This window comes from Zeus faber, assembly GCF_960531495.2.
Source record: "Zeus faber genome assembly, chromosome: 22".
NCBI lineage: Eukaryota > Metazoa > Chordata > Actinopteri > Zeiformes > Zeidae > Zeus > Zeus faber.
Window position 1 is genome coordinate 15525654 of NC_137209.1, and position 14429 is coordinate 15540082.

Consider the following 14429-nt stretch of genomic DNA (forward strand, 5'->3'; position numbering starts at 1 on the left):
GCTGGAAGGGTAACTTTGGCGCGCTGGCGCCCCCCTCAGGCCATACAACGCAACTGTTCTCCGGTTGTTCAGCCGGAATTCTCACTGTTTCCACCACATCCATTGTCAACAATGTCAGCAGCACGTCGGCACCCGTGATGATCGCTCCCTCATCGACCGATCATTCAACTTCCATCACTCAAATGAGGCGTTGATAACTGACGCCCCTTTGACTTTGAGGCTTTTCATCAGACCGTTTTTTTTTTTTGTTTTTTTTTTGTTTTTTTTCAATTCATAGTAGCTGCAGCAGCAGAGTTCTATTTATATTTCAAAGTTATAAAAGTGCCATTTCCCGCTAGGGCTCGAGTCCCACCAACCTATGTTAAGTCATCGGTTTCATTTTGACTTTGTAAGGGCGGTTATGTGGTTGAGTTAGTTAGCTAGGTATTATTTAAAAAATATTATTGAAAAAAGTTACCTCATTTCTACAGCACTAAGGCAAGTATCGAGTCATCCGGAGATTTTATTGAGCTGGCAATCCTCACTATGTCGCGTCTCCTTTTTCGCCCGCCCCAGGTCTCGTCCTCCCCCAGGGAAAATGAGAGGGACTCGTACCGGCTGAGCTGGGGGACGGAGAACCTGGACAACATCGCCCTGTCGTCCAGTCCCATCCACTCCGGGTAGGTTAAAAAAAATAACAACAAAACCGTTCCAAATACCGTACAAATTGAACTGGGTTTCCACAAACATCCGAGTCGGCGCTGTGCTCTGGAGGTAGTTGTCCAAAGCGCCCCCCTCCCCCCGATGGCTCCTGCTCCCGTCCATCCTGGAAACGCTCCACCCCGCCGAGGCTCGCTCCCCTTCTCCGCTGTTTAATTACTCTGGTTTCACTTTCTCTCCCTCTCCTCCTCGCCTGTCGGGGGCCGTCGCCCGTCTGGCAAATCCTCTCCGTGCCCTGATCATGGAGACCACAGCAGGTGACAACTGTAGCCTCGGCTTCATCAGTGCCCTCCTCCATCCTCACATGTCACCTTGCTCCCCCCCCCCTCCCCTCTCAGCGTGTGCTCTCCCGGTGGAGAGGTTTTTTTGTGTGCATGTACGTGTGCATCTGACCCTTAACCTTCTCTGCCTTGAGAACGCTCTCTCTACTCGGTCGCTTTACGATCACAATCCATTGTTGTCCCGGACCATGTCGGGGAGGTATCAGTGCGTTCGCTTATAGTGTAAATCTCCCTGTTGACTGTTTTTTGATTATTCCCGCAAAATGAGCTTGTGCCATAATAAATACCTACAGTTAAATAACATAACTGCCACGGTAAAACTGACTTTCAGGGTACGGAAAGGGTTAACGGCAGCCTAGTTAGTCATTCTTTTATGACAAGCCCCCTTAGTCAACATTCTTAGAGCACCCCTGGCCAGGAATAGACTGTTTCTGAGTCAACAGTTGAGTCATAAGAGTGTGAGCGTCCCCCCCGTTTTCTCTCAAGAGCCACCAGTTTACGAGGGTTAGAAGAAGGAGAAGGAGAAGTCGGTCAAAAGGTGTCCGTTTGTGGACGACATCTCGGCGTGGACGGACGTTAATAGGACATGTCACCTCAACAGCAGCGCCTGCCGAGCTTGATACGCCATGAGAGAATCAGGGCGACATCCACGAAGGCACAGAAGGTTTAAGAGGGCCACGCGTTGTGCTCCTTCACACGACGTCTTGTGAAAGCATTGTTACTAACTCTGTTATCGGTCCTTTTAAGCTTTAAGGGACACGGCACCTAATATCTACTAAATTAAAAACAACAAAAAAAAAAGGAAAGAACCTGGTGCATTACAAATCTCTTTGTTTCTCCGAGGACAGAATGAGCTCACTTCCTGTAAGATGATTAATCATTCTAAAACGGTTTGTTCTGTGCGAGTGCCCAGATAATCAACACAAATGATCGGGTGTGTGTTTCAGTCTCCAAAACAAAGGTTTTTCATGTCTTAACAGTTAATGCAGGGCCAGGTCGTCGTATTTAATCACAAGCCCTGTCTTGTCTTGTCTCGTCGAGTCCAAAACTTGATTAAAGGGCCATAAAGGTCTTAAAGGGGAGCTATTATGCTCCTATTTACACCTCTTCATACAGGTCTCTGAGGTCCCCAAAACATGTTTTTGAAGTTTTTTTTGCTCAAAATACAACTCCGATTATGCATTCAAGCCATTGTGACATGTCTATAAATGCCTCTTTCATGTAAACGTCTGAAAATAAAATAAAATAAATACATCTCCAAAAAAAACACAGAACACTTTAATGGTTTCGTGTGGAGACACGCACAGTGGATGGGATGGAGCAGATGATCACATAAAGAAATCCACGATGAGCTGACGTCAGCTCATGCAGAGAGGAGAAAAAAACCTTTGACAAAACGGGGGTTCCGAGCGGTCGGAAGCCTGAGTGTTATGCTCACAGCTATTACTTTGTCATTAGTTTACCTCGTTATTTGACACTTTGGCCACGTCTAATATGAACATCCCACAGTGCAGCATTATGTATAGAAAATAAGGAAAAGCATAGTAGATCCCCTTTAAATGTGTCAAAAGAAGTCACCTCATCACACCCATCAACTCCCTCATCGACATCTGTGATATGATATCTTTACCACTGTTTCACCTCTGACACTGATTCCAGAGGCCTGAATATTAAACATCAGTATCAGATCTGATCATTGGCACTTGCATATTATTTGCATGGGGTGTGAGCTACAACATTTTATTTTAGTATTTTTTCTCAACCTGCTCAGCATCTTCAGCAAAGTGAGGGTATTGAAGTTTTTGAGTTTTTTTTCTTCTTACTCCTGGCCCTGCTCTTCTGTCCTTAGCTTCCTGGTCAGTTTCATGGTGGATGCCAGGGGCGGAGCCATGTGCGGTTGCCGCCACAACGGCCTGCGCATCATCATCCCGCCCAGGAAATGCAGTGCGCCGACACGGGTGACGTGCCGGCTGGTGAAGAGGCACCGCCTGGCCACCATGCCTCCTATGGTGGAGGGAGAGGGGCTGGCCAGCAGGCTAGTGGAGGTGGGGCCCTCCGGGGCCCAGTTCCTCGGGTAAGACCACTGAGGGAGGAAGGGTGAAGGAGAAATGGCCCCGACTGGACTGGACTGAACTGTGGACGTCGGACATGTGAAAATAGAAGTAGGAGACAGGGAGAAGAAAGGTGTTGCTCCAGGAATATGTTGACTCTGGAAAGGGAGGGTTCTATAGAAGGAATGAGTATAACTGGGTTAGAGAGGTAAAGGAAAATTCAACTTTTTCAGGAAGCATTTGGGATTGGCGCTGACACTCCATGAAAACATTGTTCTGCATGAACTGGAGTCGTGCTAACCTTATTTTGAAGGATCCCGGCCCAGGTCAGTGGACTTAGACGTTAGCTTCTCAGCACGCTTCCATTGAGTCCGAAACCATTACGTCCTCGGAAATGTTTCCTTTCGGAAAAACATCAAATTGAATTTGGTCGAAAAATGTCAATGTCAATTGACGGAGCCTGTAGTTGATATCGTATCGAAACTATATTCGGAAATAGCTATAAATTGTAACTACTAAAACTATCTGTACATTTTCACATTTCCTTTCCTCTCATTATATACTGGAGATTATTGGAGAGAATAATGATGTTTCAGCATTGTTCCAGCTAGTTAGATAGACAGATAGATGGACGGACAGACGGACGGACGGACAGATAGATAGATAGATAGATACATAGATAGATGTATGTGTGTGTATGTATATATATATATATATATATATATATATATATATATATATATATATATATATATATATATATATATATATATATATACTGTAGATATATATATATATATATACTGTAGATATGTGTTGATGTATGTGAGATAGATGGATATATATACAGTATATATATATATATAGATAGATAGATACATAGATATGTGTTGATATATGTGAGATAGATATGTTTTAATGGAGGTTGCAAAACAACCTTACCCATCCTTAAAGGACTGGGACTGACATGTAACATTTTCACGTAAGTATGACAACAGAGAGATACAAAATATCTGGGGAATGTATATATTATTCACTGTTAGAGAAAGGAAAAGGAACAGGAAGGGATAGAAGGGACAGAAAAAGGGGCCCAAAGCAGAGGAGGCTTGATGTAACTGGGTTAGTTCCGGGCATTGCTCAGCGTTTGATTGCCTTTTTACTGGAAGCTGACAAATTGCTGGCTTTTTTGACATTTCTTTGAGATTAATTTCACCCTGCCTCTGCCTTACTAAACACTGTTTCTATATCTGCCCTTGCTTTCCCCCCTCCCCAGCACCAGGAATCTCTGCTTCTCAGCATGCTTGTTTTTTTTCTTTCCTAACAGCTGCAGTACAGCTCTTTTAACCTTCTCCCTTATCGTTACGCAGCAGTTGATTTCGATACGCTAAAACCCTCAAAGACAGCTGCAGCGACTGCACCATGGTTGATTTGATATGTAGGCCAATATCGAACGGTAATCTCTCGTACGAACTCCACGAGTGACGCGGAGGTTGCCGTGACGAGGGTTCTTCACTGTCTCCAAGACGACCGCTACTATTTTATGCGTTTGGACTATGATTATCCCAGCCGAGACACCATCCGCCGTGAAATAGAACCCCACCCCTACTTGCCATTTGGAGAAAACCTGAGGGGGCAAGCAGGTTGTGAAAATGGCTGCAGGGTAAAACCTAACTTGTAAATCGTTACTCTCGGCTTCGTCAATCCAATTTTTTCCTCACACGCGGATCCGGAGACACCAATTCCGGTGTGGAAAGTTTTTTTTTGTTTTTGTTTTTTTTAAAGTTACTTCTTCCACGAGTGAAAGGTTCATGCAACCGACGTATTCGACCCTACTACGTATGTACGGTACATATCGCTGGGTTCAAACCAGAAACACTGTGTGTGTTCTGTCCCCCCCCCACCCCCACCCCCCGCCTCACTGCTGCGTTTGGACGCTTGGTCGGTCGGTCGGTCGCGCAGAAAGCTCCACCTGCCCACTGCCCCGCCCCCTCTAAACGAGGGGGAGAGCTTGGTTAGCCGTATCCTCCAGCTTGGGCCGCCAGGGACAAAATTCCTTGGGTAGGGGCTGAATGCAATTCCTCCACAATCCACACAGAACGACATATGAAACAATCCATGGATGGTCTCATTCTGTTTCCTCGTACACTGTGCCACATCGATCACCGTGTTTCATGCATTTAGACGTTTGGATGTTCCAGTGCACTTAGCTGTGAGCAAAACATCAAACTGGTGAATTTGTTTTTAGATTTTTTTTTTCCCGCTACTCTAAATCCTAAATCTGCCTCTGATTCCAGCAATTTGGTCAGTGTGCATGGAGGAGAATATCAGTACGACTACATTGATGTCGTCATATTAAATGTTGGAATTGATCAAAAAATATACGCCATCAGATTTTTCGCCGTATCACCTTCACCAGCGCTTAGTGCACTGTGCGAGCATCTTGTAGCCCACTGCTAGAGCCCTTCCAGGTTGAGTTCTAGAAATGTCCCGTTTGAGTTTTTCTTTCTCATCCCCTTCTTTTGGCCTTCCACCTAGCCTTTTTCCATTCCCGTGTTTCGCATTGTATGTTTTAGTGCCTACTCTGCACCCGATTGTGTTGTGTTGATGATGTGGTGCGGCATGCTTTCCATAGAAACTTCCTGCCGCTAGATCGATGTGACTGTGTTGTTGTGTTGTTTGTTTAGTTTCGATGTCGGGTATGTGTTGAAAGACCAGTAGTGGGGAAGCAATAGACACTTCTTTGAACTAATTTAATTTTTCTAATTCAACTTGGATCATCGAGACCAGTACTGCAACAACCAAAACCTCAGACGATATCTAGTCTGGTATCACAGTATTGAAAAAATATATATTATTATTATTATTATTATTAATTATTAATATTAATAGTTGCCCAGCTCTAGTGGTGACATTGGCCACCATGTGCAGTTTAAGATAATATAAAATAACTACTAGTCTTTCTACCCAAACCCAAATTTATATCCGGAAACACCTCAAATATATACATTTTGCCTCTTATCCAGCCCCCCGCCTCTCTCTCACGACACTTACCTTCTTCACCCCCGTACCCCCCAGTCCGGTGATCGTGGAGATCCCCCACTTTGCGGCCCTACGCGGCAAGGAGAGGGAGCTGGTGATCCTGCGGAGTGAGACGGGGGAGAGCTGGAAGGAGCACCACTGCGAACACACCGAGGAGGAGCTCAACCAGATCCTCAACGGCATGGACGAGGGTGAGAAGCCACAGCGAGACGAGATAAAACCAGCCCATAAATCTATATAAGTAACCGTGAACTATATAAAAAAATTGGCCCTACACGTGACTATCTTGTCAACGATTGGAAATCATCGGGATATTGGTCACGTCGAATGGAATGTTGGGGATTTTAATATCGGCATTGGCATTAGTGGCATCTCGAAGTCCTCAATTGCAGTTTCTATATTATGTAGCATCACAAGATGTTGCCACAAGCTAGTATTAGCATTAACAAGAGCCTATAGGCGGAGTGACACCGGGTTGAGAGGTGGTCGCCCTTGGCAATGGTCATTATTAACATGTCATTCATTAGTCAGAAATAATGAACCCCCGATTGCTGCAATTGACTAGAATTGAGTATTCCACAGAGCAATGTGATAACATGTGATAACATGTCCACCCCACTTATCTTTCAGAGCTGGACACACCAGAGGAGCTGGAGAGAAAGCGTATCTGTCGCATCATCACGCGGGACTTCCCACAGTACTTTGCGGTGGTGTCGCGGGTCAAGCAGGACAGCAACCTGATCGGTCCCGAAGGGGGGATTCTCAGCAGCACGGTGGTACCCCAAGTGCAGGCTGTGTTCCCAGAGGGGGCCCTCACTAAGAGGATCAGGGTCGGCCTCCAGGTGAGGGCAACCGAGAAAAGACAACGTTAATTTTTCTTGCCGGTGGAGTCGAACCGGAGCCATTTGAAGGCCTGCTTCAAAAACCAGTGCCTTGCTTCTTGATCCAATCCACTAACCCCCCTCTACCCCCAGTACCCAGCAAACCGTCTTGTTGATACAAACACAACAAAGAGCAAGCATATTGAAATGTGGTCTTTTAGTGGGAGAGCATCAAAAGTCTCCCTCTCTTCAAAAAGCTGCTTATTTTACTTAGAAATCCCTAGAATGAGCAAAGTTTTTTCCCCGTGAGTGAGACAGTCAGACATAATGTCTCATGCACGCTATTCTTGATTGGTCATTTATTTATTGTATCAGGACATCTTTTTCTTGTTGTTGTTGTTGTTGTTTATTTACACTTACAATTTCATTTTTGTGTATACGCAACAATGTGGACAGCAAAAAATAAAGTGTAGGGAATGTAGGAGTGATAAAGTGAGTTCAGCATGACAGAACACGGTAAGAAGTTACAGAGAAAAACAAGGTATCTGCTGTTAAAATATATATCACTGTCTCGGCCAACGTGTCTGTAGAACCGGAATTTGTTTCTAGTCGTACGGCGCAGAAGACCGCTTTTGTCATCTCTATCCCTCTCTGCCCTATCGCACAGGCCCAGCCCATGAGTATGAACATCGTGAGGAAGAACCTGGGGAACAAGGCCACCTTCAGCCCCATCGTTACCCTGGAGCCACGGAGGAGGAAGTTCCACAAGCCCATCACCATGACCATCCCCGTGCCGAAGAGCAACTCGGACCCTGCGCTCAATGGTTTCGGGGGGGACACCCCTACCTTACGCCTGCTCTGCAGTATCACCGGTCAGGACACACACACACACACACACACACACACACACACACACACATACGATCATTAACACACATTTAGGGCTGGGTAGTAGTATTTGGTGCAGTATTTTTACTGCTTTAGTATTATGATGCTCTAAATTCTTTCATTGTGTCTTATAAAAGTGCCTGTATACCTTTGTTGTGACAGAACGTATGGCCCATCAGGCCTCCATCCCCTGAAACCTGAGTAAAGTGGATGTCGTTTACACATTCTGTAACAGACATATGTCTAGTAACTATAACAGTCTAGTAACAGACTAACAGATATTACTCTCAAAACAGGACGGTGCAATTTACAAAAAAAAACCAACCCATAATGTCTTCTTCTTTTGGTCGTGAAAAGAAACTAAACCAAAGCCCATTGTCACTCAATGCCTCTGTGAATCGGATTTCAGTTCCTCAATGTGTGTCTATTCGTAGGTGGGACAACGCCGGCTCAGTGGGAAGATATAACAGGCACGACACCCCTTACATTCATCAACGACTGCGTCTCCTTCACCACCAATGTTTCTGCCAGGTAACCTGTGGAAGAATTTCCAAGTTGGATGCAGATTTTTCACCATTAAAAAGCGGGAAAGTCTTGTTTTGCGACAGCTGTGTGGTTGCCATAGCAACTGCCTGTTTCTACTTTTAGGGATGTGGATATCGAGCATGTATGGTCTGTTGTTGGGAGGAGTTTTTCAGGAATTTCACACAAATCCCATGGTATTCATTCAGCGGCCTGTGCTAGTTTCATCAAGTTGTAACCTAATACCCCCCTCGCACTACTCCCTCCCAGGTTCTGGCTGATCGACTGTCGGCAGGTGCAGGAGTCGGTCAACTTCTCCACGCAGGTGTACCGTGAAATCATCTGCGTCCCGTACATGGCCAAATTCGTCATCTTCGCCAAGACCCACGACCCCATCGAGGCGCGCCTGCGCTGCTTCTGCATGACCGACGACAAGATCGACAAGACCCTGGAGCAGCAGGAGAACTTCACCGAGGTGGCCCGCAGCCGGGATGTGGAGGTAAGGCGGGGGAGGTGATTGTGAGATGATGAAGCCGTAGCGTAATAGGGGCGGGGAAAAGTAGGACAGAACCAGAACAAATGGCAAACAGACAAATGAAAGCAGCTTATGAATGGAAGATAGAAGAGGATTCCTGAAGAGCTTCTTTAGAACACATCCCTTTGTCGTTGTGTGAACGACTGTATTCTGTCAACCCTTCAGGTTCTGGAAGGCAAACCTATCTATGCAGACTGCTTCGGCAACCTGGTGCCCCTCACCAAGAGCGGCCAGCATCACCTCTTCAGCTTCTACGCCTTCAAGGAGAACAGGCTAGCGTTGTTCATCAAAGTAAGACGCCCTCCATCGTCTTCCTTCATGTCGTGTACGTTTCACGTTTTCCTGCAACAAATATCAGAGGAACCCAGAGGTGGAAATCAGAGGTGGAAGTAACAACTGCTATTGTTGGCACTTGAAAGTTTTTCATCTGTAGCGGTTCTTCTATTCAGTATAACTAAAATTTGGGACTTTTTCACTTCTAACAAAGAGATTTGCCATCATGGTTTGGTCTGAAACGCTTCAAAAGAAACAGCGTTTTTGGATATTGAATGTTGATGATTGTCATTTTTGCCTTTTTTGAGGTAATTTATTTCACGAATGGGTAACCTACTGTGTATTTTTGGAGATCTATTTAGCCATAGTTAGTAGTTCCCCAACCATGCAAGGTGAAAAAAGTAACTCAATACTAGAGTGTTTTTTGGTTTTTTTTGGCAAACTCCTTATATACTGGAGTCATTTTCCAGTAATTCCAGCACTCTCTCCACCTCTAAAGGGACATTGTGGCAGTTTTGCCAACACATGCCTTCCAAGTGCCATTTTCAGGGCCCTCCGGTACAGAGGCACACGAGACAGGGGATTATAAACACCAGTATATTGTAGAGAGAGCTAGTTGGAATTAGCCAGGAGCAGATAGAACATGTCATGACACAGGCTCCTATCCTGAGTGTGTGTGCGGTGGGGGTTTTAACTTGTTTCTCATTAGACCAACCAACGGGCAACAGGTATGCAGCCACCCTGACCCCAATCACCTAGATCCAGGTCAGGTGTTGCTGCTCACCACGCCATATACCCCTGACACCAACACCCTGCCCCCCCCAGCAGAGAACGGAAAAAAATTAGCCTAAAACACATACTCTGACATAGGGTTACTATACCTAAAACACATACGCTGACCCAGCTTTACTATACCTAAAATACTAATTGCGTGACGTTGATTCTTATACAGTATATGCCAAAACATTGCTTATGTGGAGCTTTAAACAACTATTGACGGCGAGTTGCCACCGTTGCAGATCCGAGACAACACTCAGGAGCCATGTGGTCGCTTGTCCTTCATGAGGGAGCCGCGCAACTACAGGTCGCTGACCCAGAACGCTGTATGCAACCTCAACATCACCCTCCCGTCATACTCCAAGGTAAGGTGGACGTGGCAAGAAGCGCCCTGCCCGTTGCAGGAGCTAGACATTGCACTTACCAGCCCTCCCGATTCACCTGGGGTTGAAACAATTATCCCGCAATTATATCAATGGAAGAAAAAGTTCTGTTTCATCTATTTGGAGGGATGGAAGCTTTTTCTTTGGCCACCTAGATGTGACTGTGGCCCCTATTCATCCACTTGAAAATAGAGTAGATCGTAAATACTCATACTTATGCTTCCTTTTAAGTAAATAAGTACATTTTACTTTGGTTGATCCAGCACACTCCTTGGGTTTTGGAAAATCTCCATATGGGGGGAGAGCTTGAGGATGCAGGTATCCACCCAAATTAGCACAGAGCTATTTTAAGACTTTGTTTGTCCATGGTAACAACAAAGCAAACAAATGATTATTTCAACCTTCTGTCATTGCCATGGCAATGTATACCCACTAAAATTTGTGCCAAGCCTGAAATTTATTTGAACTCTTAATACTGCACCATAAACTGTGCTCCCAACTCCATTTTCCCAGTTTTAATATTTATCTTGAGTCAAGGTCTTCGCTTTACTCGCTTTACGCGACACGTGTTCCTTCTTTGACCTCTGGCCATAGATGTCGACCCTGCCGTTTTTCCCGGGATTCTCCCATATTTTAACCTCCTTCCCCATCCCAACCCCACTGACTGTCTTTCTTCAACACAGTGGTAACCGTGCTCGCTACCTCTCTCTTCTCTATTCTCCCTTCATTCCGTCCCTCTATCTGTCTGTCTGTCTCTTGTCCTTATCTATATATCTCACCATCTCCGCTTCACGCTGCTTTTTGCCTCCCCCTCACATCAAAAGGATTCCGATTCAGACCAAGAGCAAGAGGAAGAGGTAACAGCCTCCGCAGTATTCCCTTTTGTAACAGTCCCACAACTAGCACTGCTCATGTGTGCCGTTTACCATTAGTCCTAACGTCAAGCCTGTACAACCATGATGATGATGTCAACGACAAGATAGTCAAACCCAAGGCCCTGTTCACATGCAGAGTTGTATAGAGCATTGTTTGTCACCAAAAAATAAAAAATAAAAAAACATGCACATGGTATTCATAACCATGACAACAACTCCAAAGAAAATATGAACTAGAGGTGTAAGGATACACCCAGCGTGCGGCTCTGTACGATACATGGTCAGAGTGTTCACGGTTTAATACAGCTATGATATTTTAAACAGAGTTTAAATGGAAACAAAGAGTTGTTTGGCCTTTGTATAATTGAATAGCTTGCAGTGGCTTTTGGAGTTCTATTTCTATTTCAATGCACAATCGTCAAAGGTCATTCAAGCAAAGAAGGATTGACAATCCTGCCTTCCGGTGTTAAGTACTGTATATATGATGTTAAGTCTGTCAATGAAAAGGAATAAATGAGGACATTAAGTGGATATCATGAGCCCTACGATGAACCCAATTACATTTTTTTTTGTTTTGGTTGGTCAGCTGATTTGTTTTCTTTTTTTTAAACGGTTGACATCATTTGAACTTGAACTGTTTGAGCTGATATGGTGAGGGCGGTTGGGAGAGAAACGCTACGTGTGAACAGTGCCTGATGTATAATGTAGCTGTGTTCTTGCAAATTGAAATTGGTCAGTAGTTCATGTAGCTGTTTTTATTGTCATGTTTATCAACACATGTGTCTGTCTGAAAAATTGTTGAATCATATTAAGCCATATGGAAGTTTTTTCTTTTTATTTTAGTACCTATTACTGTTCATGTTCCTCAATATAAGTCCGTAGACTGGCACTCACTAAGCCTATGTGCTCGCTGCCTAAAGATTAAAGACTTTCTTTTCGCTTTTACAGTCAAAATGTTCTTCTGACAGCAACATAAAGCTGTTAAAAATATCCCAAGCAAGTGTACTGTATCATAAGAGGACCATAGTGTAGGTGATAAATTATCAGTACATTATTAACAACATTTTTGTGGGACTTTGCTCGGACTGGAAATGCAATGGGATTCAATGTAGAGTGGAAAAAACAGGACATTTTCCTTCTTCGCGCAGCGTCCACAGAAGGTTCTTGTCAAAGTGAGCGCCTGGACTTGGATCGAGATCAGGAACACGTAATGTCAGTTGTCCCACAAAACTTCCATATGGCTCGTGAATACGTGAGTGAAACCTGACTAACTGTAGTGTTCTTTCTTTGCTGTTTTTACAGTCCGGCCGAACACTTGAGAAATGTAAGACATTTATTTTAAACCTTTCCTGATATAACTTTTGACAGAAGCACTCACTAATACACTTCTCCTTTTCGCATCTGTATCTTATCAAATTTTAAAATCAGATCAAGTGCATGTCTTGCTAGTCTAACATTGATAGAGTTTACTGAAATAACCCGATGAACGCACATAAACTGCACAGCTCCACTTTCACTGGCTAAGCATTAGGACCATATGCTTCTTTAGCAAGAGCCCTATAAGTCCAGAATTTTGTCAGTGGTGCATGATCTCATCAACTTTATGTGACACCTCTCCCAGGCCCACATTACTCTTGATTTCAACACCTTTTTCCTAGATTTGATTATTTATCCTGTCATTCCACCACTGCCAGATGGCCGCGACCCCTTTTAAGTGTTTTTTCCCCTTTGCCCTGTGTCATCCCCAGTATTTATTTATTTTTAAATTTCTCAATTGGGCGAATGGAGACAGTCAATCTGGTCTATTCATGTGTGCATATGAAATCTAATATTCACACATTAGTTCTGGTGGTATTTTTGTGACAATGAACCTCCCGCATGCTGTAGTACCCCCAATGGGAAAGCCACACCTCAACCAGATCCTTCCTTCCCAGCCCTCCTCACCTTTGTCCACGTGTTGCTGCAACCGACAGTTAGCCGCCGAGAAAACCCTTTAGCAATTGGCCGAATATGCTCTCTGGGCTTGAATTTGACTGATTGTCCTGCATATGAGAGAAATTATTAAAAGAAAACACATACAGTAGAACCCTATTTAGTCCGCCAACTATTGTGATCAATTGTGAAAGACAGCTGAAAGGCAGCTGCAAAGTACATAATTTGTCAAATGCGTGTTGAAAATCTTCACGTGGTGGAGGTGTAGGCCAATTACACGCACAAATTAGAGTAACAGATGTATGTTTTATTGGAGGTCCAGATGTTCAATGTATTAATTTTATGCATAGGGATAATACTCTGTGTAGATGTAGATAACATAGGGAAATCATATGTTTGTTTCTTTCAGAGTATAGATTACATGCTTGGATAGATTTTTGGACAGTTTTCATGTACTGTATATTCATTCATATTTCGGTCACTCCAGTGTGGAGAATAATTTAGGATCTACTGTATGTGTTTTCAACTTATTAAGATGACACCACCATTTTATACACCATGTAGCATATCTACATTGCATATATTAAAACCATCAAAACCTCACTGCACCTGTGAATTTAAACTCTCAACTGTCACCATCACTCACCCTATTCACATGTTTACCGGTGACTGTCTGTCAACACTTCCCCTTTGCTTTGCATGGAAATAACTTGCCTAATATAATTGTGTACGTGTGTGTTTGTATGCTGCTATGATTGTGTGTTAAGTGTTTGATTGTCCCTTTTGTCTTTGAGTTTGTTCGGTTTGATTTGGGAATTTATTTCTCATCATTTGGTTATGGTTGGGCTGTGTTGTTAATGTTGTTTGTAAGTAACAATGTTTTCCATTTGGTTATCGAGCAGCTGATCAGGCTGATAGCCTAAGGAGCATGTACATAGCAGCCTGATACAGGAGGGGAGATGTCCCCTGCAAAATTAAAAAAAAAATGTTTTTTTCCCGTCACCTATTAAGAGAAATGGATAAATGTCATATAAATCATATTTGACATGTTAACAATTATATATTATATATAAGATAATGACAAAAATCATGCTTATTAAACTGCATCACATCTGCTGTCATAGCATAGAGCAGCCATGTCATTATATCTCCTTACCACATTTTCTGGATCCCCGAGAGGAAATGACCTAAAATAACCCTATTTTTTTTCTTAAACCACACAATGCAATGTACCGGAACACAGAAATGGTCACAATGTTACTTCCGCCCCAGATACACACACCCACCCACAAACAAACACATACACATTTGAAAACGTTCTGTGCCCCTTCCTAAAAAAATATAAAAGCCTGT

The 14429-nt window shown here is 43.8% G+C and overlaps 1 protein-coding gene across 1 annotated transcript in view; it reads left to right on the top strand.

Moving 5' to 3' along the window:
* ank2b (ankyrin 2b, neuronal) overlaps positions 1–14429 on the top strand; it is a gene marked incomplete at its 5' end in the record, with an annotated part of 90251 nt that overhangs the window by 42703 nt on the left and 33119 nt on the right. The window contains 13 exons of the mRNA XM_080023235.1: positions 556–659; positions 918–956; positions 2830–3054; positions 4991–5089; positions 6107–6261; positions 6701–6912; positions 7559–7763; positions 8214–8310; positions 8572–8800; positions 9002–9127; positions 10129–10251; positions 11094–11126; positions 12447–12468. Of these exons, the coding sequence (XP_079879361.1) occupies positions 556–659; positions 918–956; positions 2830–3054; positions 4991–5089; positions 6107–6261; positions 6701–6912; positions 7559–7763; positions 8214–8310; positions 8572–8800; positions 9002–9127; positions 10129–10251; positions 11094–11126; positions 12447–12468 (1669 nt within the window). The remainder of the gene's footprint in view (positions 1–555; positions 660–917; positions 957–2829; positions 3055–4990; positions 5090–6106; positions 6262–6700; positions 6913–7558; positions 7764–8213; positions 8311–8571; positions 8801–9001; positions 9128–10128; positions 10252–11093; positions 11127–12446; positions 12469–14429) is intronic.